This window comes from Opisthorchis viverrini (assembly GCF_000715545.1).
Source record: "Opisthorchis viverrini unplaced genomic scaffold opera_v5_10, whole genome shotgun sequence".
Taxonomy (NCBI): Eukaryota; Metazoa; Platyhelminthes; class Trematoda; order Opisthorchiida; family Opisthorchiidae; genus Opisthorchis; species Opisthorchis viverrini.
The window spans coordinates 2,516,961-2,542,183 of record NW_008751666.1 but is presented as its reverse complement, the minus strand read 5'-3'; the positions used below and the strand labels follow the sequence as shown (position 1 = coordinate 2,542,183).

The 25,223-nt window shown below is 44.4% G+C and overlaps 3 protein-coding genes across 3 annotated transcripts in view; 1 reads left to right on the top strand and 2 right to left on the bottom strand.

Moving 5' to 3' along the window:
• The window catches only part of T265_00990 (hypothetical protein), a gene marked incomplete at both ends in the record, with an annotated part of 26,998 nt that extends 5,161 nt beyond the window's left edge, over nucleotides 1–21,837 (bottom strand). The window contains one exon of the mRNA XM_009164905.1: nucleotides 21,801–21,837. Coding sequence (XP_009163169.1) covers nucleotides 21,801–21,837 — 37 coding nt within the window. The remainder of the gene's footprint in view (nucleotides 1–21,800) is intronic.
• The window catches only part of T265_00991 (hypothetical protein), a gene marked incomplete at both ends in the record, with an annotated part of 87,234 nt that continues 68,462 nt past the window's right edge, over nucleotides 6,452–25,223 (top strand). The window contains 6 exons of the mRNA XM_009164906.1: nucleotides 6,452–6,713; nucleotides 10,316–10,627; nucleotides 12,480–12,799; nucleotides 15,596–15,776; nucleotides 16,748–16,798; nucleotides 20,344–20,487. Of these exons, the coding sequence (XP_009163170.1) occupies nucleotides 6,546–6,713; nucleotides 10,316–10,627; nucleotides 12,480–12,799; nucleotides 15,596–15,776; nucleotides 16,748–16,798; nucleotides 20,344–20,487 (1,176 nt within the window). The remainder of the gene's footprint in view (nucleotides 6,714–10,315; nucleotides 10,628–12,479; nucleotides 12,800–15,595; nucleotides 15,777–16,747; nucleotides 16,799–20,343; nucleotides 20,488–25,223) is intronic.
• On the bottom strand, nucleotides 24,017–24,316 carry T265_00992 (hypothetical protein; the record flags this gene model as incomplete). Its single annotated transcript, XM_009164907.1, has 1 exon — nucleotides 24,017–24,316. The coding sequence occupies one exon, from the start codon at nucleotides 24,314–24,316 to the stop codon at nucleotides 24,017–24,019; it is 300 nt and encodes a 99-aa protein (XP_009163171.1).

Here is a 25,223-nt window from a genome sequence, read left to right as displayed (position 1 = left end):
ACTACTAAATTATACGCAGTTCATAGCCAGTAGTCAATAGGACCAGACAGACGTGGGGCAGCAGATGATATATTGAGGACTGATAGGAACTGGTTCTACAGAAAAACGGATTAGTAAGCCTCATGAATTAGGTAAGCGTACCGTCAACAATGACGCAATCAGCAAGAGCGGAAAATAGTCACTGACGCCGCAGGGATTTCTAAAGGTAACGGCAAGTAAGTGCCAAACGATGTACAAACATACATATAGGGGCAGTCTGACAGTGTGAGTTGGCCGTACGGGGAGATAACGGCGCGGAAATCAGTACGTTCGGGATGTGAGGGGCTGTCTTTCCGTTGGCAGCGCGACTCGGCAGCTCGTATCACGTGACGGGTCAGATTACGCGGTTTCGTCCGTTTAAAACAAATCTCGCCAAAGGCTACCTGGCAGATGCGGCACATGGCTAATACAAAATAATAGGCCACTTCGTGTGTCAGGCTGGTGTAGTTGGTGGCGCGTTCATCTGCCGCCCGGATACTTAGGGTTCGATACCCGGTCGGCTCGCTTTTCCGTCGAGGTGGACGCTCGAAATAGGTGCAATCGAAACGAACTTGCAAGCAATGACAGATGGACAGCAAAATATTGACACCAGTCACTTAGTGATAAGCAGATCCTAAGCAGGGACGAAACAGGGGAAACAGATGCGAGTCACATTACTCATGAGCAGTCAGTAAACAAGGAAAGTCACCGCTGGTCAACATTGATTCGCAGGGTGAATGAACGCCGTTTGTTGATCTCTATTGTGCCGTGGTCGGCATCTCTGTTGGTTTGTAGCGTATCTCCTATTCTTAGTAGTTTGCTGTTCTATTGATGTGGTAGGTGCTTCTGTTTGGCAGACTGTTTGGGCGTGTGCGTGTCCGTTTGTCGTCCCACCATCGATCTGACGTGTGACTTGAGTGGCTGATTGGTTGCGTTTCCGACTGGTTGGCTCGCGTGAGCACTGTGGGTTGACTGGATATGTGACACAGTTGTGTGCTTACCTGCCGCGAAAGCGGGCCAGTTTGGCCGCGTGTACTCAATACACCTATGTCCGTACCTACGTATTCTTCTGACTTACTGTGAAGTACAGTAATTGATTTCTTCTTCGTGTTCTCATTCGGCCTCGGGTTCTGTGGTTCTTGATTTCCTCTGTCCTCGGAGGCTGGTAGGCAGGATCAATCTCAATGCGCCTGTTGATTGCTCCGTAAGTGGAATACAACGCCTACATGAACTCGCGTTCTTTCTTTGTTCTTGCCCGGCACCTTATTCTGACGTTATTCCAATCGAAAAGACATCCTTCTCCACCCTCGTGTGCAGAGATGAGAGAGATTTGTTCATGGCTGCTGGTGGCGAGCTTGTGTTCGTTGATTCTGGTTGAGAGTTTCCTCCCTGCTTGTCCCAAGTAGTGTTTTTCACAATCGTTGCATTGAATTTTGTAGATTACATTTGTCTTTCCACCGCATCATGTGTTCCCTTTGGTGTTCACAGCACTCTTTGCAGCGCGTCAGTCGGTCTTTGGGCAAATATTATGGCATGCTGTCGTAGTACCCTGGCGGTGATCTCCGAAATGTTTTTGATATGTGGTAATGTGATTGTTTTGCTTGTGTTTCCGGTTGTCAGCTACTACATTATTGGAACAGCAAACTACTAAAAATAGGAGGCACACTACAAATCAACAGAGAAGCCGACCACGGCGCAATACAGATCAAGAACGTGCCAGCCGAAAGAGACAACAATAGGCGGCAAGAATTACAAACCACAACCCAACATAGATTAAGATAGGACCAACCAGAATCCAGGTTTCAGCGCAAAGCCACTCTTTGTAGACTATATAAACGCAGGCACGAAGAGGAGAACTACCCAGCCAACAGCGCACTAAAGGTGTCTCCTCGAATGGTGACGAAGCGTTTGCAAACCAATTGCCAAGCTCGGCGAACAGATCAACAGCCACTTGATCAATTACCAAATACCCTCCACTATTTGGGAATAAGCATTATAATTACCTTCCAGCTTTCCAATTCCGGTACCTGAGAATTCTTCTGGCCTCATTAACCATTCGGGGAGCCAGGTACTCTGGGACATTACCGAATGTCTGGGTGCAGCCAAAGCCTGAAAACCACAAAACTCGTCATTCTGTCGCGCCAAAAAACCGCGATTGAGTTGAGATAAGGGGGCGGGCCAAGATAAGTAAAAAAGACAAAAACCTGGTTGAGTAAAGCGAGTTAACTGTAAGACCTCAAGGGACCATCAAAAATTCTTTACCGTTGTAATAATAATACTGTTTATTCCCAACTAGTGGATGGCATACCGTCACGCATGATCACACAACTGAATTCGGAATGAAGCATGACTGGGAGATTAGCCGGTACGGAGAATCGCGCAAAACATTTACAGTCAAACACCGGGTAATATATGATGTAGACTTGGTCACGTCCAAATTGGTCTGGGAAAGGAAACGCAGTTATCAGAATTTTATCTTACTTTTGGGGGAACACATCAAGCTAAAACTAGATTAGATCGTTAAGGTTTGAAGGTGGCGGACTAGGACAGAACGAGGAAAAGCAAAAATGAGGCATGCCGTTTGGCACATCATAAAAACTTCTAACTGCATAAAATGAGGAAAAAGAACAAAAAATTTGGTGTGGTAGGAAAATTGACGCGGTCTGGCTGGTCAGTGTGAACTGAAGGCCTTTTCGGCCTTGGATTGTCGGGCCACACAAAGCGAAAGTGGGGGTGATGCATAAGAAGAATCCGCAGCACGATTAAATGGCAGCAGAAGTCTCATTGTAACGGTGTACACTGAAACTACAGAGACGAAATGGTGTAGCTGTTGGAGTGGCTTCGGGTGTCAACGCTCAATGAGCGGGGTAGTTATTGCTAGTGCAAAAGACGGAACGCGACCTGTGCAGAAAATCACTGACTTTTTGAGGAGAATGGAATGAAAGTCAACGAAATGTCTACATCCAAATGAAAGGTTCAGCAGATTAATGTGAACGTAAGCCGGAGGTTGCTGGGTTTGGGTGAAGCGTTCGTTGGCAGCTGTAGGCAGGGGGGACGACTGGGCAAGAAGGCATCGTCAAAATTAGAAAGCTATTTGTAGCGGGACCGCCATCGGACTGGGCATGGCAGTGCCGTGCCATCATTCCACTGACATACTTCGGTTTTCATTCAGCCCGGTAAGGGTCGTGCAGGTTCCCGCAGTCGGACAGGGGATACGCATTTCCGTGGAAGCTTGGCCTGGGTTAGACGAGGAGATTGACACAGATAGAGTTAGACCAATCTAGAGTGATGGAAAATTTACAGTAAGTAGGAGGACCATGTGAATGTAAGTCGAGGACAAGCCAATTTAAATGAATAACGGTTGCAAGAAGCGTTGGGTCAACTGCAGTCGAAGTCTGAAGCTTGAGAAGGGGGAATGGGGAAGGAATAAGATGGGAGCTGTAACATTTGGTGAGTCTGAGGAGGTATCTGATAAAACGGTGTTCAATAAAAAAATAAAAGGGGATGGGATCAAGCTAACTTAACCCAGGAATGAGTGGATTATATTGGGCTACAGTATGCGCTTAATTTTTGGAAGGTAGCGAGTTTGTCGACGAGATAGCAGAAGTGAGGTGACACTGCCCGATTTTGAAAACAGTAGTCAACAGTCGGTTGAAGATGGTGGGTGTGCGGTAGATGCCATCAGGTGTGAGAAAATCTGGATTTTATGGACTTGAATTAGCTGTTGCAGTCTAAGGAAATGCGCGGGGCCTCGCACAAAAAGTTTTGTTGGAGATGTCGTACCGTGCATATTTAGTAGGTGCCTTTTAGCAATTTTTATTTTGCCATACGCAATATTTGGATTCATAGGAGGATCTTTGAGACATGCCAGCGCACATTCGTTTGACAAAAATGCCTCCTTCGTCGCAGAAGGTGAAGTGTGGGACTCAGTATAGGCCGGAGAATGTCTTTAGGAAGAGTACGCATTTTAATGAGGGTTTCAACGATGCGGTCTTTCGAATCGTCAGAAAGAGGACGTGCTGGAGGGCGGTTACGTTCAGGAAAGAGTTGACAAATACTCAGTTTTTAATAGTGACCAGTGGGCAAACACGGCGAATTGAGGGGTTTCAGGGGCCTTCGACCACTTAGGGGACTAATTCGTGAGCGCTGGTGTTGTGTGACGATGTAGGCCACTTGCAACTTGGTTGAGGGATTTTTGTACCTGGGCAATGAGATATGGTAAGCCTTTCAGCCCTCGCTGGATCATCATCATTACTGGAGGAGGTGAGGTCATGTCAATTGTAACTGTCTTAGTAGCTCATATTTTCGGATATTGTAGACATGAAGTGAAGATAGACACAAGCCTAACAGCCAAAACAATTCGCCGACGTGAGCGACAGGACGTAGGGTTGTGAGTATGAATGCCCGTTGTTAAAAGTTTGACCTGGTTGTCACTCATAGTTAAGGCCCCAGTTAGGACTGCACCTGCCCACAAGCCAACAAGTTAAAATAAGCAATCAAGTTGACTGAAAAGGTACTGGTTATCACGACATTGGGAAATACCCGGGCTTGTTTTCCGGTAACGTCGTTTAAACGTGTGATGTTCAAAATTTACGGTGAGGACGTAATTTTTTATCATACAAAGGAAATTGGAGTTGCGATTTTGAGCTCTGAATGGGCAGAGTTGACGCCAAGTACCTGCCTGTTCAATGGATCATCGCCGCAGCTACGTTCATGCTGTAAGTTTGAAAACGCCTGTGGTCCTAATATCCTAGGACTGTGGTCCATACCACTTGGTCCTACGACTGCCGTGTATAAAATATTCTTTAGCTTTAGCACAGTTGCGTTAAGTAATACAATTGACCACTGAATCTTGCTACGCCGTCATCGTTGGACTAATTGAACAGGCATGTAACAGTAACACTCGAGCTTCAACGTAGACAGCGGTTGACAACACGCTTCGTTAAACACTTGGCGAGTTATCCCTTACCCCTTTGTTTAATCATGTAGTTTCTTTCCAGAATATCTGCAGATTTGAGGCGACTTCCTGACTACATATGACGTTGTAGTCTGTACAGCCAGTGAGTGAAAAGACAAATATCAAAGGGGGCTTTTATGTTTTTTTAGCTGGGGGCCTGACAAACGGACAACATGTGTGGGAACCGTCGTTGCCTATCAAGCATAGTTTGGGCCTCATAATCAGTGCAGTTCTTAGGTCCCAGTGTTCACCATAAATAGCCAAGGTTAGCTGCACCTAGTACAGTTGTGATTACGAAGGGCGGTAGCAGGCCGTTGTACTGGATTATAGTTGAGGCCTAGATGAACGTCGCAAATAGACACAAGCCTAACAGCCAAAACAATTCGCCGACGTGAGCGACAGGACGTAGGGTTGTGAGTATGAATGCCCGTTGTTAAAAGTTTGACCTGGTTGTCACTCATAGTTAAGGCCCCAGTTAGGACTGCACCTGCCCACAAGCCAACAAGTTAAAATAAGCAATCAAGTTGACTGAAAAGGTACTGGTTATCACGACATTGGGAAATACCCGGGCTTGTTTTCCGGTAACGTCGTTGCGCCTATGAGGGAAACATCTGAAATCTTTGCATTATTGCCTGAATAGCTGCGCGTATCTGATAGTGACGCTAATCCGAATAGATGGGAGATGTATCAGATTGTCCTCAGCTATCATGCTGCACGAAATGTGGACATCCCAGAAAACTGTTGAATACGCACGGAAGATTATGGGCTAAAAATTGGCACAAATCCCAAACATAGTAAGACTGATTCTGGTGACTTCTGGTTGTAGCGCACGTACAAGGTAATGCCATATTTTAACTTGTTTGAACAAAGCATGGCAAAGAGCTTTTTCACCGTTGACCCAGCAAACACACGGCGGGGACAGAAAATTTTCAAGCTCAGAGCACACATTCGTTAGACAAAATTTTTTCTCATTTCGGGTAGTAGCTGCGTGGAATGGCCTTCCTTCGACGGTTGTTCGCGCTCCTTCTAGAACCCAGTTTAAAGCACTATTAGACATTTATTTATGCGAATTCTCGCGCTGGCAAGCATACTGCCCCGCCCTGAGAACATAAAGAGCAGTGCTACACCTTTTTTCACTTGTGCCTCTCAGGTGAACGACAGCCACCGACCGACGGGAACAGAACCGACCTTGGAAACTTGGGGGAAAGCCTCGATCCTGTGTATCAATCCGTGAATCCGTGAACTTACAACTCCTCTCTACAAACGACGATTTTGTTGAAAATTGTGTGCGTACAACAGATCGGTTAATAAAACGAGAAATAAGCGGTATCACTGGAATAATCCATTTCCTAAGTAATTACCAGTTCACTTACCTTAATTTTACTGACTAATCAACACTCATTGACATTGCAACACCTACGCTTAGATTGTTTTAATCCACCAGTAGAAATGAACTTTGCCCAGTCAGAGGATGCGCTGGATTTGTCATTTTTTCAGATTCACATGGGCTTGTGATTTTCCGCTGCACTTCCAATGGACTAGCAACTTAGATCAGTTATAACGACGTACCATGGATGTAGAGGATAACGTTCGAAAGTTACTACTTATGGGATTCACCGATGAGCATGAGATTCGGAGGACGCTGGAAGCTACAAATTATGACATCAATGAAGCTATCGCACTCATGATGTGCAACAATCGCGTACGGCCAACTGCCAGTGTCGAAGATGAAAATGAGGTAACGCGGTACATTTTAATCATCCCCGTGTTTTGCAGGCGGTTCCTCAACGTGTCATAGGTTCCGTTTTAAAATTGTTTCTTTAGGTATTGTGGTAACCGCGAGAGTACTTGTTAATGTTAGTCTATTCTCCGTTTCGAACTTAATCAGTCTCTGTTATGGACTCACGCGTTTTATCGTAAAACATCGAACCTTGGTTAGCAAGATACACATGTATGCATTGAGAGAGCTGAAGCCAATACGCCGAAGAATGTCATCACATTTTGCTTCGTGTACTCAATAAAAGGCCTTGAACGGAAAGATTGGTTCATGCGTTCATTAGGCGTGTTTCAAGTTTTTACCATAGTATCTTCATCTGAAACCGTTAACCGCCTGTGTAACTACTTAAAAGCAAACTACTTCCAGTTGCCACTTCCAGTCAACGAATCACGAGAATTCTTTTGATGCATGTTGAGTATGCAACTCCTATTTAATAGCGTGCTATACCATCAAACTGATTGCGTTGAAGCCGCTGCTAGCAGATATTTTTGTGAGCAAACTCGGGAAAGGCTCCTTGAAATCCAGCATGGACGACATTTCCGCGATTTTATAAGATACTACCAAACTATGATTGCTTCAGAAGGAGACGGAAGGAGAGACAGAAACTGCTTTCATTTCGCAGATGTTGAACTTGAACGACGTAACGATGGTACATTGATCGGTGTGCCGAAAGCCAATGCGGTCCTGGCAATACATCAGATTGACAGCTTCGGTTCACTTAAAGACAACGGGAATCCCATCCACAGCTTAACTAACAGAGCAAGTAAAATATGCTCCGATGATGTGCTGGTACAAGAAGCCCTAACTTTCTCCAACGATCTGATGGACAATATGTTACCCGACAATTCTACTAAAAGGCATTGGTACAGATGAGATGCCAACACTACCACCATCACAGTTGAAAGAAACCCGGTTCAAAATGGCTTTCCGTTTAAGGGCGATATATTGACCGACCTACTGAACAAAATCTTTTATACCAGTCTGAGTTCTCCTGGCCGCAAAACTCCGAACCTGGTTCACAGACTATCAGGAATGTCCGATTCCTGAAAGCAATCACAGAATGCCTGAAATCTACTGAGACACTCAGCTCCACTAGATGCTGACCAGACAGACAACGTCCCCTCAATATGCAGCGCGTCACAGCCTCATATCAAACCTAGACAGTGTGAGTCAGCATTCGATCAAAGTCGGAGGACCCTCTCATTATGCAGCGCGTCACAGCCTTGTGTAAAAGCCAGACAATGTAAATCAATAAAAATAATAAATCCGTTGTGTTCCTCATCAGTCATATCGCCTTACTTGCTGCGCATTGCAGGGTGGGTAGGCGAAAACGCCTTCCTGCCTTCTCTTTCACATACTTTTCCCTTCCCTCTCCTCACCTCATTAAAAACTCTCCTTTTATATCCGTCAGTCAAGACTGATAACTCCATTTGTTGTGCATCGGTTTTTGAGCAATAAATGCGCGTCATCCGGTGCTGAAATCCTCAGACATCTTGAAATCAGACTTCAAGCTTTGACGCCCCGCTTATTCGGCTGCTTTTAATGTCCGCACTCTAAATCAAACGGGACACCAAGCTGGTCTTGCTCACACACTGGACTTAGTTGGCATTGATGTGTACTGTGTCTCAGAAACAATAATTCAAGGTGCGAGCACAGTGGTTGCGCTAATTGTCCCATCACTCTGCAATTGATCCCGGCTTCGCATCCCTAGCGATCCATAGGCTGCTGCAGCAGGATGTGCAAAGTTTTATATCGTCGTATTTCACCGGGTGGAAGGATCATTGCTTGACTGGATACCCGTTGATAGTCTCTAGTGTGTGGTTTGTCTCTCAAGGTCTTTGAAGGTGTTTCACAAGCCGGAATTCGATTGGTGTTTGTTGAGTCTGTTTACTTTTCAACTGACTGAAGCTCTGACACCATAAAAGGCAAGTTCTGCGTCACCCTGAATGTCCTCTTGCGGCGAGCTGAAAGCTCAGAAATCCTGTTGGTTACCGGAGATATGAATGCACGAGTCGGCTGGTTCAGAGTATCTGAAACTCAATTAGGAAGTCGACATGGATTGAGCTCACTGCGTACAGACAATGGTGAGCGATTGCTTCAGCTGTGTGCTCATCGCAGACTGTTTTTAAGCTGTACAGTCTTCCGAAATAACCTAAGTCATTTAACCACATGGTGTCCTCCAACGGCGCGCTAGCCACAAATTGAAATTGATCACATTGGTGCACATTAATAACGGACTGCCGGTCGTTTTGGAACACATTTGTGGATTCCGATCACGCGCTTGTCCGGAGTCGTTTATTTTTTGTTTTTCAGGGCCGTGTAAGGTCCGAACAAGTCGGCTGCAAACTGACGCACTGGTAGATTTGGATGTCGGACGAACTTACTCTAGAGTCCCTTCCAACCACTCCACCATCGGACGTGAATTAATACTAGAACGGGATCCACCTTGCACAGTGCTGGGAGTTTTGCCTGTTGCACAGCGCCATCAGGCCCATACAAGCACTGGATGACATGCCCAACAGTGGCACTGCTCAAATCTCGGAGGAAAATATCTCACTCGGTTCAGAACACAACTTGACGCGATGAATTATCAGACGTCAAGTGAGCGTGCAAACCGACCCTAAAGTCTGATGGTCACAGAAAGCGAACGAAATGGAAGAGGCCCGGAAAGCCGGCAGTGCCGGAAGATAATTTCAGTTGACCCGCTCGACCGGTCTTCGGAAACCACCAAGAATTGGAAAGGAGTGACCATCTCGGATCAATAATGACGCCTCGACTGGTGGGCCAAATACGTTGAACAACAGCTATCGTGGCAACAAGCTGCCACTCATCTGAACTCACAGTTGACTTAGAACCCTGGGCGCTGAGGCATCAGAGGTTTAGGAGTGCACATGTTCTCTCGAGCACCACCGAGCTTCTGGTCCAGATGACCTCACACCAGCATTTTTCGAAGTCAGCGCTTGTCTGATCTGTTTGCTTGCATTTGTTGAAAGGGGTTAGTCCCTGGAGGGGAGGTGTTGCCTGTTTTCAAATAAGGCGCTCATAGGGAGTAAGGTAACCACAGAGGAATCAGCCTAACCCCGGTTATAGCGATACTGCTGGCCTTAATTGTGATTCCTTGCCTTATGTTGGCTCCTGAAACACTGACTCGAGAGCAGCAGGCGGGGTTTAGGCCTGGTAGGGGGTGTGTTGACCAAATCTTCACAATCCATCAGGCGCTGGGACAACGTCACACGTACAAACGACCCAATGGTTACTCAGTACAACAGATATTATAGGATAAAATGGTTATAAAAATTCTTTTGAGTTAGGGATTTAGTTAACAGAAACTACGGTACTCTTATCTAGAGCACGGGTTTCAACGATAAGTCGACTATTTTTAAGCGTAAACTGTCAGTCTATCTCAAATGATACATGTCTATCCTAAATAGCACTCCCTTTGAGTTTACCACAAAACATTACTTAGTAAATGTACCGTATCCCAGACCTGTCATCACTGACTGATAAGCATTGTAATGATTGAACCATTCTCTTTCACTGTCTTCTTTCCATATTTGCTTAAGCCTGAACACGCTACTGCAGCATCGGAACCACAAATTTCAGGTGTGGATACGCAACCTGGTCCGCCTGAACTGGACCGAACCTACATTTCGGGACACGATCTGACTGTGGAATTTTCTCCCACAGAATTCTCCCATCTGCAGTCTAGAGTATATGTTGATCAGTGGGATATTCCGTGCCTCCGAAGTCAAGCGCTTGGCAAGTGCATCCTGGGAGCTATACACGAGTTGCGTGCAGACGGTCTAAGATCCTTGGAATCGAATCCGGATTGTCGGCAGTTTATCCTTGTCTGCCTCACTGATTGTGTCACCAAGGTACCTTCTGTGTATTGTCACTTTATGTGACACCATTTAGGCTGCTATTTATGCTATCGATGAATATATTTTGAAATAACGGGCGTCACCTGGAGTTCGGTCTTTCCGAGACTAGTGGTTCCAGAAAGTTATCACCTCAGATGCACCGAATATGCTAAACGTCAAACGAAACCCAACAATGCACAAGTTTATCGTCTTAGGCATCCTCCCGCTTTTATTCAGTTGACTGTCTTTTTGACCTTATTGCTCAGTGAAAACGAAGTAGAGGATAAGCCATTTTCAATTATAATTGGCTGTTTTTGGGTTGTTAAATCTGCCACTGCCATATTAATTTAGTCAACTTGTTTTAGGGCAGGCCACCGATTGGCCTCTATTTCGTGTATGGACGGAATGGTATAAAGCCTTCACAACTCATAACCCGAACGAATAGAAGTACATTTACAATACAAACGCGTGTGTGCGGAGAACTAACATTTGGTCGCAGCACTTCTGCCACTAGTGAGCACCGTGCATAATTTCCGCGTCCTTTGGCTATTTGCAAACTTTTCTTCTATGCCGCCGATTAAAACCTATGCTAATAAAATATTTCGTTATTAATATTTGGTTTGACATGAAGTTCGGGCAGAAACCTTCAGTATTTGGGTTCAAAGGGTAGAGGTGATGCTTAACACGTGTTCTGAAAAATGAATGTAACCAAGACGTGGGACTGTGGTGCCCTGTCCATTAGGCTTTTTCAGTGCTAGGGAAGCACCTGGTATGACTTCCATCCTTACCAGCACCTTTTGATGTGCCTAGCTCTTCCATTGGAGGTGTCCGATGTAGTACTCCAAATACGTGAACCAGCTGCGCGTTTCAAAGGCTGTGAGAGATATCCTCAAGACTGCTCTTTCGTTCTATTTTTTCGCTTTAGTCGCTTTGGGTGCAAAAACTTCCTGCGCTTAAGATAGCCGTTTCGTTCTGCTTTCGGGAGAAGTAATTGAAACAGTGTCAATTTTACGTTACAAGCTGAATCTGCTGACAGAGTACGTAGAGCATGCTCTTTCTACGTCTTGTGTGTGTGTTACAATGAACAGTCAACAACACCAAAGGTGAACTCCGCTGCCATATTGCCATGAGGCTTTTCACTGAATAAGATTCTCTTGTGGAAATGAAAATTGAGGTGACCGAGAGGAGTATCAGGCAATCAGAGTTTGAAATGGCTCAGTAGTTGAAGCGGGAATTTACTGACCAGAAATCTACCCTCCACATCTTAAATACACCTGTCTAGGCTTTGGCAGCCTGGCAGTATCTCGCACCTCAGCCGAGACACGACAGTTTAGCACCGGAAGGGTGCTGTTAAACTTAATTTTCCTGACAGCATGTATCGGTTATGGCGATAAGGACTCTAATTACCGCCTTACCAATTTATACCAGGCTACCGCTTCTGATACACTGGGTACTATGTCTGTATGCGTTGCTGAGTTAATATCTTCCGGGACTACACCTGCCATCCTGCCTGTTGGGCGCAAATGGAGCGCTTATTGACAACTTTCCACTACAGTCGAAGTAAAGTGGTTATTCATGTGAATTTAACTAGGTGGCTCTAAAGTGATGAACCTGTCCGTTTGTGCAGTCCGGTGTTGGTACTCTTCCTGGCTGTTAATCTTCTTCGTGGCACACATGCAAATAATGCATGCCCATTTCCCCACTCCATTTTATTTTTGCTGCTGATATCCAAGAATGCTGAGTCTCTGGACGTTTCTACCAGAATTATCGTATCTTCAGTTAATGAAGATAGATTTCTTGTTTAGCCATTCATGGCCATGTTCTGTCACCGATCCTAAACAGTATGTACCTTTCAATCTCTTCAAAGATGACCACTTCTCAGGCCGTTTTCAACTGGGATCGGGAAACACTTGAAGGTGTGCACAACATGCTGGAATTGGCAGTTCGTTTAATTTGCGAGTACTTAGCAGCATTTAAACGAATGGTGCTTGAAGAAAACAAACCCGGGAAGACTTCTTCGACAGAGGATCCCCCGATTCTAAATCCAGGCAAGCCAACTCAGAAAAGTCCCAAATGTACAGCGCAGTTTGCTTGGGACTTACTACGTCTACTTGCTCTTATTTTCGACTGCGAGATAAACTATCATCAGCTGTGTCGCGATCGTAGCACCAACACAGGCACCTATTCGTGAGTTCACCATAAACTTGTACTCCACAGTGTCTGACTAGAAGCTGGGTTACATTATTGGCACCAATTTTTCGACATGAACATATGCGTCGCTAAGAGATAATTTCCAATGCGGATAAAGAGATCTTTTCAACCATGTAGACGACTACGCATACTCTTGACGATTTTTAATATTATAGTCTATTTGAGCGCCACTGACGATAATTCCCCTTAGTATTTCCACTTGCGTTATGTTCCATAGAGAAGGTTTCCTTTGTTAGCGTTTCGTCTTGGTTGTTTCGTCAGATCCTTGCAGATGACCTTGGATTTGCAGCCAGTGAGCGAAGAGCCGGCTTAAGGAGTTTTGTATTACTCCAATTCCGCGAAACCCATAGTCCATGAATACTGCACCACACCACTAGTCGGCCGCCGATGGGAGTCCGTGCGACCGCACTCGAGATTGGTGTCTCAGCTTAAATCGATGTAAATGACCGTCAGCTTAGTGGTAGAGCCACTGTTGACCTCGCAAGGTAATTCGTCCGTCTTTGTTACCCACTTGACACCCAACTCCGGCCCATAGCTTTAAACGATCATCCCTCAGTATACTAACTCGCCAGCTAAAAGGGTCCCGTGAACCCAAACTTCTGAAGAACCCGGATGGTACGCAAGTTTTAGACAATTAGACGATTGAGACCAGGTTGTTGAACGACAGCGAGGGTACATTTCTGCCCACTAATCTTGGCTCTCCTCTTGATAGTTTGCAAGTAATATTTGATTGGGTGAAGATTAGAGATACGTCTCTGAACGGATGATTGTACTCCTCCAGCGTCATGCAATTTCTAACCATGACACTGGTGAATCAGGCTCACTATTCTGAAGATGACTGTAGAATCCGGAGCCGGAACAACGCCTTCGTCTTCTGTATGGTGTATGTCTTGAATAATTAACAAAGCACAGTGAACAGTTTTTCAGGCGTAGGCTTTTCCGTGCAATATGAATTCCCACTGGTGAAATACTTTCTCGCTCGCCCAGTCGCTCATGGAGCAACTTGCTCCCGTGTAGAATAGCCTGTTAGCCAAACTGCTTATCAGACAGCAAGAGGAATCTGCAAGTTTATGATAGAGAACTACCTGATGGCGGATCTGTTAGCTAGTAACTTTCCAGAGCACTATATCAGAATCCACTCTATCTTTATGAAGCCACTCTATTTGTGTTAACTGTTCAAGAGTGACCGTTTAGCCAGTGATATCACGCATAAACTAAATCTGGTCCTTAAACAACTTCGAAGATTCTACTTCATCCGGTTCAGACCGCCAACTAATTCGTTCTACAGCAGCCCGATTGTATTTCATGGTCTACCAGTTCTTTCACAGTTGCGGATACATCTGTATCAATAGGACAGGCCGACATCTGGCGAGGGGCGTGGCTGAACGCGCACGGTGGTAAACCTTCAGAGCAGTAGCATAACCGAGTTTAAAAGGTCAAAGGTCAAGTCGCAACCCAGACGCTTTACTATCCAAGCTCCTGGTGCAAACGAGTCATCAAATAGATGCGGAAGATTCTGTGTTACCGTCCGTTGAAAAAATCCAAACTGCTGTCAGTCTTCAAAGCCTTGCTCATCGAAACTGACCAGCCAGCGCTGCATGCACAAACGTTTTGAAGCACAGTACCTAGATTCCGTGTGACTTTATTTAACCGGTGTTTGTCTGTCGTTCCACATTATTGCGTGTTTGTTGTTTAAACTTCTCGAGGTCGAGGATATTGAGAAAAATGATGGCGTCCTGTGATATTCGTCCCATGCCTTCGCTAAGGAAATAAGTAAAAAAAGACAGTACCTTGAATTTCCTTTCTTGGTTGGCAACTAAGTTACCTCATGATGAACCCGAGCTTGGTTCATTTGTCTGGTAACTTATTTGATTCTGTACTCTCTCAGATCTCTCGAAAAGCAAACTTTCAGAAAACGACAAATGTTTACGCGTGACGTACCACCAATAAGGTCGCTGAAAACTGTTCGACAATCTGGTCGTGTCTCAATCCTGCGCTCTTGGGACAGACAGGTGTGTTGTCTCAGTCTGTTGATACAAGCCACCACCTGATAGCTTAAACGGCAGGAAGGGGGTAAAATCTGGGCAACTCACTTTCAAGTCCCTGCGTCAGCCGATCTTTAAATTGGCTTGCATATTGTAACGCTTGGCTAATAGTCTATATTCGTGTAAATTTCACTGTCTTGGCTGGTTCCATGTTTGAGGACGATGGATTTTTATTCGATAAATCTTATTCTTAAAGGAGCGAAATAAAAGGATGGTTTTAGTTCTTATAGATGGTATTTTCAGGCAGGAACTGGTCCGCGATCTGTGTTTTGGAGATATTTGTGGTCAAATATCATTCTCTACTTAGCATTGCGATCTGTGTGAGGGTTCCTGATAACTGAGTTTCGTTATCCAGGTCCACTCTGTTCATGAATATGTTTGACTGACTGCAAACCAGGTCAGCTTCTGGACGTCGGGTAGGATCTTAGGAGATCCGTTCTATTCGGTTTTAGGAGACAGAGTAATTGAATGCGAAATTTCATCGCCTGTTGAAGCTACAACAAATAGGTCTGGTCGGAGCCGCCAGGTAGCTATTGAATTATGGCCAAAAGTATCGTTGGTTTGATATTGAACCAAACTTCATCTAAGTTCAAATTTGGAAATTTCTTTCAATCATTTTCGTCCTAGCTGAGTTTTTTAACGGTATGCGGCTAATTTCGCTTACTTTTGCAAATCTGGGTAGCTTCTTAACTGACAACGTTCTGTACTGTTGCTTCCAAAACTACAGGGATGATTTCAACGATTGGACGACCATCATCGAAGAGAAATTGGAACATACGTCCGTGTTTGCAGAAATTTTACCTTCTCCAAGAAATTTCTACTTGGTTAATTTGATCAACTGCTTTGGCGTTTTTGACGGTTTTCGTTTGCTTCATTGGCTTGGTACTCAACGCTGGATAACAAGTAATGTATGTCCCGCTAATTCTCTCTTTATGCTGAACGGATCTGAGTATTTATTTGATTATTCATGAAACGCTGATATTTCTATCTCCAATGGCGTAGGGCAGCAGTGCCGTTTCGGGCTAGAGAATCACTTGATGAGGACCGCCCAAACGTGGTCATATAAGAACTAGCAGTGAATGTAAAGTGCTTTGACTGTCAAACACACTCGTTTGGTAGCGCCATATCTTCGGATGAAACAATTCTGAACGGAACGCCTCAATTTTCCAACAGCCACATTACCGGTGTTCTTGCCCTTATAACTTCCAAGCGTCAGTTCTCTGAACCGTGCCAATCTGTATCCTTCTAGCGGGCTCAGTGGTCAAGACGAAAACTTACCTAGAGTGGTTCGAACTCGACCTCTTCGTCTAGATCATTTCGAGGCTTCAGCAGCCTGGCAGTATCTCGGCCCTCGTGCTCCCTTCGTGTGACATGGCAGCTAGACACCGAGAGGGTCCTATAGCTGAACGATTTTTTTCACTAGGCGACCCATCTCTCCACGTTTGATGTTTTGTGATATCAGATGACCCAGACACTTTGGTATTCCATTTCTGGGGATAAATTTTCAACTAGAAACATCACAAACAAGAGATTCAGCTTGGTACCCCTATTTCTATCGATGAACACTTAACACAGGTGGTTACAGTGAACTGACACGAGCTTTGTCCTCCGTAAATAACTCATCCATTTTTTTTACCACCGTTGGGATAGTGTTTGTAACTCATAAACTATATCAATCCAACTGACAGCTTGAGAAACGCAGATAGCCATTTAATTCAAGAACATGCCTCTGAACATGCCTCCGCATGTTAGACTTGTTTGTGTCGTCCTTGGATAGCCTAAACGGAAAGTTTTCCAAAGAACATCAGAGAAACTGGCTTGATTCCTCCACATTGAACTATTGGTTTGAATAGAAACGTCATCGTTTTCCGTCTGTCAGGTTGAGGATTATCGTCGAGGTTTAGTTGCTGGACATCCTGTTTATTCTAAAGTAAGTAAAGTAAAGCTTTCCCAAGCTGGGGGTGCTAAGAGAGTATGTGCAGTGGAAGATACGCTCTGGTGATCGTCTCATTTGCTGTTTCGTGGCTTATCGACTTCGTGAGCAAATTCATTGTTGGTTGGTCTTAAGATCATTGGCTTGAGAAATTAAGGCTATTATGCAGGATTTTGTGGCTGGGTGGTGTCGCACAGCCAAACCCGTAAGGTATTTCTGAATGAGATTCATTTCAGTTTCATTTTACTAGCTACAAACCATCTAACAAGACTATTATGGTCTCCTCTGCTACACTTTCTGTCACCGTAACATGGGGAAGCAGGAGTGATGCGGCCGTGCAGTGGAAGTGAGGGGCTAGTCGGTTGCTGTTGAATTGCCCTAATAGTGTGAACAAATGGGAAACTAGACAGCTACGTATGGGAGACTATATTTTTGATGCAGTTGTCAACCCGACTAAGTTGCCAGATCATAGACAGTCGATCGCTTCCTCTCAGCACAGGGCAGCGTGGTGGACTGCTTTCTGTCGTCCGAAGTATATGCCCTAACTGGCATAAGTTATGAAGCCTTGGTAGTCCGCCGATCGCAGACAACCAGGGGAGAACCGAAATGTTCCTAAATTTTCGGTACCCAAGATTAATCGGTGTTTTTATCCAAGTATATAGTTATGAACAGACAAAGGGTAGTAAGCTATTATTGATATTTGAAATCAAGAAGCAGTGAAGCATCAGTGCCAACACTGATGTTGCTGTCTTTGAAGATGATGATGATGATTAAGTTAAGAAGCAACGACGTGTTGTTAACAAATTTTGGGCGGTTTTTGTACCGCTTCCATTATTCTGTCATGTTTGCTAGTATGCTTATTTCAGTATCCGTTGCGCATAAATTTAGAGTAAACTTAAACCCGGTGTTATCACAATTTGGGATGTCAATCCAGTTTGTACTGGCTGTGTGCTAAAATTGTCCGCATTCTTACCACCATGTCAGGTGATTCACAGTGAACTTTCATGTCTCAAGATTGCGGTCAAATGTGATCGCATTCTTGGGCGGACACTTATCATCTTGTATATCATTCCAATGAAGAAATCGAGCTCTGTACAGCAGACTAAAATTGTGAACGTAGGTACGAATATTCAGTGAAATACGGTGAAAGATTCTCCACTCTATTGATTAATCAAAGAGAACCTACGCAGATTTATCACAGAGCGAGCCAGTGGTATGGAAAACTGGAGATATCCAACTCATTTTGCTAGTTGTACGGAAGATTAGTTTTCTCGATAATCAAGGTTCCGCGATGCCCTGATATCGAAATCTGTTGCTGCTCTCGGAGGTCTGCGTGGCGTAGCAGCAAACAACAAGGATACTGGTGGTGAGGAGCTAAGGAACCACTGGCTATTACACACTGGACAGTGAGGATAGTTTACTTGTAACGTATCTTTCTGATTCATGTGGGCAGTAGCGTTCGGTAATGCATCGGTCGGTTCACCATCACGTAGCTAACGCACCGGAATTTCGGGACTTTCCAGGCTTATTTGGTTACCTTTCCAAAATCTAGTCACTTTTGGATCTGACTTTCTTTTTATAGAATTTCCATTATCGATTACATCAGAGCCCTTCATACATCATATAACCCTAGTAACTGAAGATATCTTAAGAATTGACGAAATTCGCATGTGTGACTGAAGCACGTTGTGACTAAAAGCACGAAACTACTCATAAGATTCCGGAAAACTCTTCGGCAGCTTACAACTGGCTTCGCCTTTTTTTGGGTTCATCAAGTAGATGCAGTCTCCGAGTTTTCACCGAACCTATGTTCCACACTCACATCACTCGTCTGAATAGCCCTCCTGTTGTCCCAAGACAACTATTCTTGTGAGTTCACATCGAAAAGGAGGGGGAAGCACTGGACTCGTGTGTCGCTGTTTCTTGAGCTCGTCAGCATTGTATATCCTTGGCCTGTTGGGGTCTCAACTCAGGACATCTGAAATGCGAGGTGAGTGTGTTATCACTATCCTACCAGCGCACACTGAACACATCTGACTTGTCACGTCTGAACAGGTGAATGTGTTAACGCTTGAATTCACCAGAACGCGGAGGAACTCCCCAGATGAGCGTGATGTGAACGTGAATTTTACAAACCCGCAACCACCTACAACTAACGAAAAAATGGTATTAGCAGGTTTCAAACGTCCGTGGCCTACTTGACTGGGAAGTCCTGTTTGGCGGGTCAATCGTTCAAAAGTCATGCCAGCCAATGGCATGTGAACACGTTCACCTGTTCACAGATGATCATGTGCTTCTCGCGTTTCAGGTGTTTGGAGATCAGACGCCGACACGACCAAAGATATACACTACTGATGAGCTCCAATAAGAGCGCAACTCTAGTCGGGTGCTCCCCCCTACTCCTTTGGTATTGAGAATGAATGGACAAGAGAAGGACCGTTCAAACGAGTGACGTGAATTCTACAACTCCCAAAACCAAATACAATTGAAACAAGAGGCTGCCCAAATCTAATGGGGGCAGTATATTTTTTTGTGACGACGGTCCTTATTTATCGTAAATAACTCATGGAATAAAGAGAAAGTGAACGAGTTGAGGTTATGGTGGGCTCAAAGCTCAAAAGCTGCACACGAGGCGTTTGGATATATCTTTGAGACTTCCTCTCTCTAGATAGGTGCCCTGTGCACACCTATATCTATATATAGGACACAAAATACTTCTACTTCCCCAAGCAAGCTACCTCTGTATGAGTCATATGACTTAGTAGGTTCCGAAATCAAAGTAGGTTGGATGGCTCTTCTGCCAACTCAAAGAGACTGTGATGGGATGTGTTTCCGTTGCACTCAACCCCTCACACGTTGGGACAGATGAGACCGAACCAAATTTAATTCCTGGATGACGAGATCTCTTAACGGCACAACTTTTAACAATTTGTACTTGAGGGGACGATTCATTGATTGTTAATAATTATAATTTTTCAGCCGTAACATCTTTTCAGTGCCTAGCCGCCGTGCCATCCGAAGGAAGCACGAGGTCCGAGACACCGCCAGCTTACACAAGCATAGATACGAGCAGTCGAGATGCGGGATTAAGTTCGAATCACAGACCTTCCGGCCAGTAAATTGCATTTTAACCACATAAGGCGCCTGCAGAGTATAGGCCATTTGATCCCCCGAAACATGTCTAGCCTATGTTCCGACTGGACTTGTTTGATTCCACTTACACGTCCATCGAGTGAAGTTCTCAATACCATGAAGTGAAACCGTAACTGTAACAATTTGTTCACCGCCTAAAAGGTTTGCCGTTCATATCATCGATCCGGATGCCCATCTGCTATTAGTAGGTACGGTGTTTCGCAGGCTCCAGTAGATGATGTACTTCAAATAAGTTTAATCGTGCACCATAGTTTTGCTCGTGCCCTATGTTTCCGTTGTGGATTTTTGGCTGCCTATTTGGAAAACATTTCGACAAGTGCTGTTTTTTCTGTTTGGTTGCCAAACAGCAATTCTTATCTGATACCATCGTTTTCATTTTTGTGACACAGATGCTCTATTCAGTCCTCCTGCCTGTAGCCAATTGCACAGACTATTTGACAGCTCACACCTTGCAGAACGAATGTGGAGCTGTGTTGATGCAGCGGGTATTGTGGCGTCTGTCCAATTTGAGTGAGGACGACTTTCGTGATCGTGTGAGTTAACAATAGAGTGGCTAAATGGCCATTTTGGTTTTTCGTGTGTTTAACATTTGATCGCGCGCATCTTTATTCCCGACCAACTGTTACGAGGTACTGTTCAGTGCATTAGATATACATATATATGTAGTATATATATATATATAATGTATAAACTGTATACTGCACTGCATCCCTCTTTCCGTGAAATACCATAAATTTATAAGGTTGTATATTTCTGCAAGTTACTTTATTCTGGATGCCATACATTATTAAATGCAGCTCGGTGAGTAGATGTGAGATGTAAAAAGTTTTCTGACTAGGATCCTCCCATGCTGAAAATAGTTTTTGATGGGAATCAGTTTGAAATGACGATTTGGTGGATGATGACCATCAAATAAAAATGACGGTCACAGTGACTGGCTATTTAAGGACAGTTCACACTGTGACAGTCCCAGTTTAGAGTGTTGGTTGATGACAGGTTGTGGTGGATTGGCGTCACGTGTTATTCTTCTGGATTCTGCGTCTGCACTGTGTTGCTGACTCGAAATCGATCAGGTGCAAAACATATGTTACGTCCACCTGTTGCTGGACACTTTTAGCTTCCGGGAGAAATAGGGGAATTCCAAATGGAAATTATTTGGGAACTTAATGCAGTTTGGTGCGCATTTAGCGTGTGCGTATTCTTGCTTTGTCACGGGAAGTGTGACACTAAGATGTCTATGGTTTTTGTTAGTGAGTCTGTATATGTATTCCGATACGGATTTGCTTGTCAGGAGTTGTTGGACCACCGGATGCTAGGAGCCTGGTCAAGATAACACAAACTTTGTACGGAAGCAAGGGTGCGATCCTGTGAGTCAGATGTAAACTCGAAGAAATAACTACGATTGGGGTAGAACTCGCAGAGGCTTTATCATACTCAGTAGTCTGCCTGAACATGATAGCACTGCAGTTAGCTGTAGCACCGTATTAGACTGGTGTCATGTATCAATTTTCTTGTTTCCGCTCAGCACCGCACCTCCCTCGCACAGTATGATGAAGTCAAGTCCACCGGTAGTGGCTAGTTCGGTTTTTTATTGCTAAACAAGCGGTACAGGTGCAGCAGGAACCAAGCGTACCTTAATTTACCACTAACGCTCCGTACCTTTTACAGGTGTTTCCATGGTTTGGACAGCTCCATAGGTTGACTGTTTTTGGTGCTGGTACGTCGGTCGCTTACGAATGAGTCTGTTAGGTTCAAGTATCGAGCCACCGAAACTCGAAATTCGCTGGCACATCTGCCCTGCGCCAGGTTTTCCTTCAGTCTTATGACAAATGTTCATCAAACTCACTTGGAGGATGTCTGAGTATCTTACTTCCAGCCTTCATAGGAATCACACACCATTCTCTCACTACCCAGGTCACAGTTGTCTTGAAATGCAATCCAGTGCTTTACGCTTCATATGACTCATCTAGCGCAGCTAATTTTGAATTTGGCTCCTTTCGATTCCATCTGTTTTTACTTTTTGAAGAAATCGCTTATTGGAAGTGCAGGCTCTGATCAGTGTGTGCGCATAATCGTCGACATACGTTGCATGTGGAACCTATCAGGAATTCCTGTGTGATACCCATATGCCATCCATGCCTGATTGTCGTATAGAGGTCTAAATGCGCGATATTCCCTCAGGTGTCAAAGCTACGGATCATCAATGGACCATCCTTGTTTCAATAATGCGTTTAATTTTGTATACAGTTTTGTTCTCAGCACGATTGAAAGTATTGGTCTGATTGAAGTTTATTAATATCGTACGGTCTTTGTATTAATAGAGTGTATGCGGGTCCTCCCAAAAGCTACCGTACAAGAAAAGTGCACGGGGAAGGTGCTAACCTACCGCAACCATCCCGAGTGTGTCTACACCTCCAGACACTCACTCATTCAAGCGACTAGATAGAAACTGAAAACAAGATGTCCACATGACTTGTTTTTTTTTCGGGACGACCTGGTTCAATCTAGAGAAGTTAAGGTTTGCCCAGTGAACCATTTCTTTGGATAGCAAGATGGTTCGACTTGTTGATGTGATCATGCCCGTATTCATGCTGTTTACTTGCAAAGTCGCAGCCCCCTCAGAGCATTATACTTTTAGACTCTCTCCAGCACGATCTTAAAGTCAGCCTTTCTGAATGTGACGGGTCATTTTCACGATGGATATATTTAAGACAGTGCACGCGTATTCACCCTGAAACTTGTCAGCAAATTATCTGAATTCTGTAGAAAGCACTGAAAGACACCGCCATTTAGTAGTTGATACTGAAAGATGTCGCAGACCCTGAAATACCTTCCTTTTAAGCCTCATTCGGAACTACTCTGCGGGGTATGCGAAGTGAGTTTCATGTGTTGCTACACATCAAAATGAGATATAAGAATTGAGCTATTTCCCATGTTTATTGAACGCAAGGAATACCGAAAAATGACGAGTGGCTTTGTTAATCCTCGGCACAATATTCTCCGAGTGGGGTGTATACGTCAGCTTGGTCCCAGGAGTAAACGCGAAAGACTTTGTAGTGCATGTTTTGACAAACAGTTGAGTGGAAACTAGTGATCTCAGGTGGCCCCTGGCAGTTGCGTAATTTTGAGACTTACGGTTAGACGACCCGGCGTGCGTAAAGCCTGTACAGCCTATGGACACCATGGGGAAGCAATCAGTAGAACCGTAGCCGTTTCTGCTATCGAGGGTAGTTAATAAATCGTGAAGAGACACGAAAAAACTCGATTTTGTGAGCATTGGTTTTGTTCACAAAGCTCACAGTTACTATGATTATCCTCGCACAGTTGTCTACAGCTTCGTTGTTACGGCTGGTTTCAAAGGCTGTCGACGGTATCAGTTAAGCCGGCATGGTCTCCTCCTTGTATTGTTATCCTCCTAAAATGGTAGGGATCGCAATGTGACTTTTAATCTAATGCGTGTCAAAATGTGCTGTCAACCGACGACCGATTCTGGATAGGACAGGAAAGTCAGGTCGAGATGAGTCCTTAGATAGGCGCACTCCTAAACGAGGGTTCAGCTGGGTTTCAGGTGAGTCTCCCGTCAAAACCAAATTGGTGTACATATAAGTATGTAAAGATTGTTAGTGTTTGCGCACCAGATGTCCGTAGAATTATCTAAATTTGTAATCACATGTGCAGTGTGCAGTCAGGCGATCTTGAACAGGTGTTTTTTAAGGATGGCTCACATCTGCTTTAACCCTAAACATTCTTGGACTGCATGCGAGGAGGATTTCATCTGGAGACTGTATATAGGAAAAGGCGGTCACTCTGGACTAGACATTACTATCTAGCAACATCCTCCCGAGAATAGCTTAATATAATAACGACCTTAGTGGATAACACTGGAAATTTGATCAATTCATTGTTTCAGCACTGCAGTTTTTTCGGAACGATCAAAGTCCATTTGGCTTTGGTAATCATATGGGCGATATCTTAGGTGAAGACCAAGGTCATGTACACCTTAGGATCTTGACCGAATGTTTCTGTGACATTATCCGCACGCGATTTCACATAAATCTGGACCTAAGCGTCCAGTGCAACAGTACGAAGTGCGGTGGCGATTCGTGCGACGTTGACGGATTGATTTAGCAGACGAAACTTTTTTTCAGGTTGTCCAAATGAAAAATGCCGCACACGAATCGAATCACGGGAACAATGTTTTATATACTGGCGCCGCTCGATCTGTATTCCACTTGCTTGCAAAAAACCAGTTCCAGTTACAGGATCGATAACAAAATCTTCCAGCTGCTTCATTGGTATTTGGGAGTTATCATATTCTTCTGCGCCTTCGAAACACCTTATAAATATACGATTGCATTGCATTTTTAGCCGCAGTGAGCGAGCCACTCCAATAAATACGCTACATGATCACCACACAATGGTTTTATCGTCCATGGATACTGGAGATCCGTTGTTTTGGTTTTATCAACTTCACACGTTTTCCCATCTGGCCGTTGTAGATTGCATCTCAGTTAAATTCAACGACCAGAGCACTTACTAGTCATTGATAACACATGATCGTGGAACTCACGGAGATTAGCTGTCAGGCTATGTTCGTTTATTGAGTGTGTGGCAGCCAATCGGGACGCTCGGTTTTCCATAACGCTCTCGTCTTCTGCTGATCCACGCACTTTATTTCCATGGGTTGGACGTTACACAAGTGCGTGCATTGATTTTGCTTGCTTTTTAACAGGTGGACAACTGCTGAAACGATACAATCACCAGTTTCTTCGAAAAGGTATACCGTGGACTTATTAACTACAAAAAACCACCTTCCAATAAGCTATTTCATGAGTGCAGTCAGGCATCCACTGATCATTTTTGGCACCAGTGGATAGTGGGTGAATTTAATTGAAACACGAAATGTGGATATCACGGAAATCCAAGAGCGCCTTGAGTTAAGCTTCAGAAAGCGCTCCTCGTTCTCCGCGTTCTTGTTCGAGGAATGTTGAATCCTAGTTAGGTATTAACAAACATTAACAAAGTGTTAACAAAGTTAACTAGCAGGACCCCGTTTGAACTGGAATTCGGTTTGATTCCTAAAGACAAACAAATTCGGTCAGTATCAGTCGGTACTAAAATCGTTCTCCTCATTCCACAGGCTATTGTCGCGACAGGTTGGTTGCCTTTTTGTGTAGAAAAACTTCTCCCTGCAGAACTACTTAGGCGTGGATGCTCTTTATGACTTCAGTAAAACCATACCTTAGGGACGTATGAACAAAGACAATGA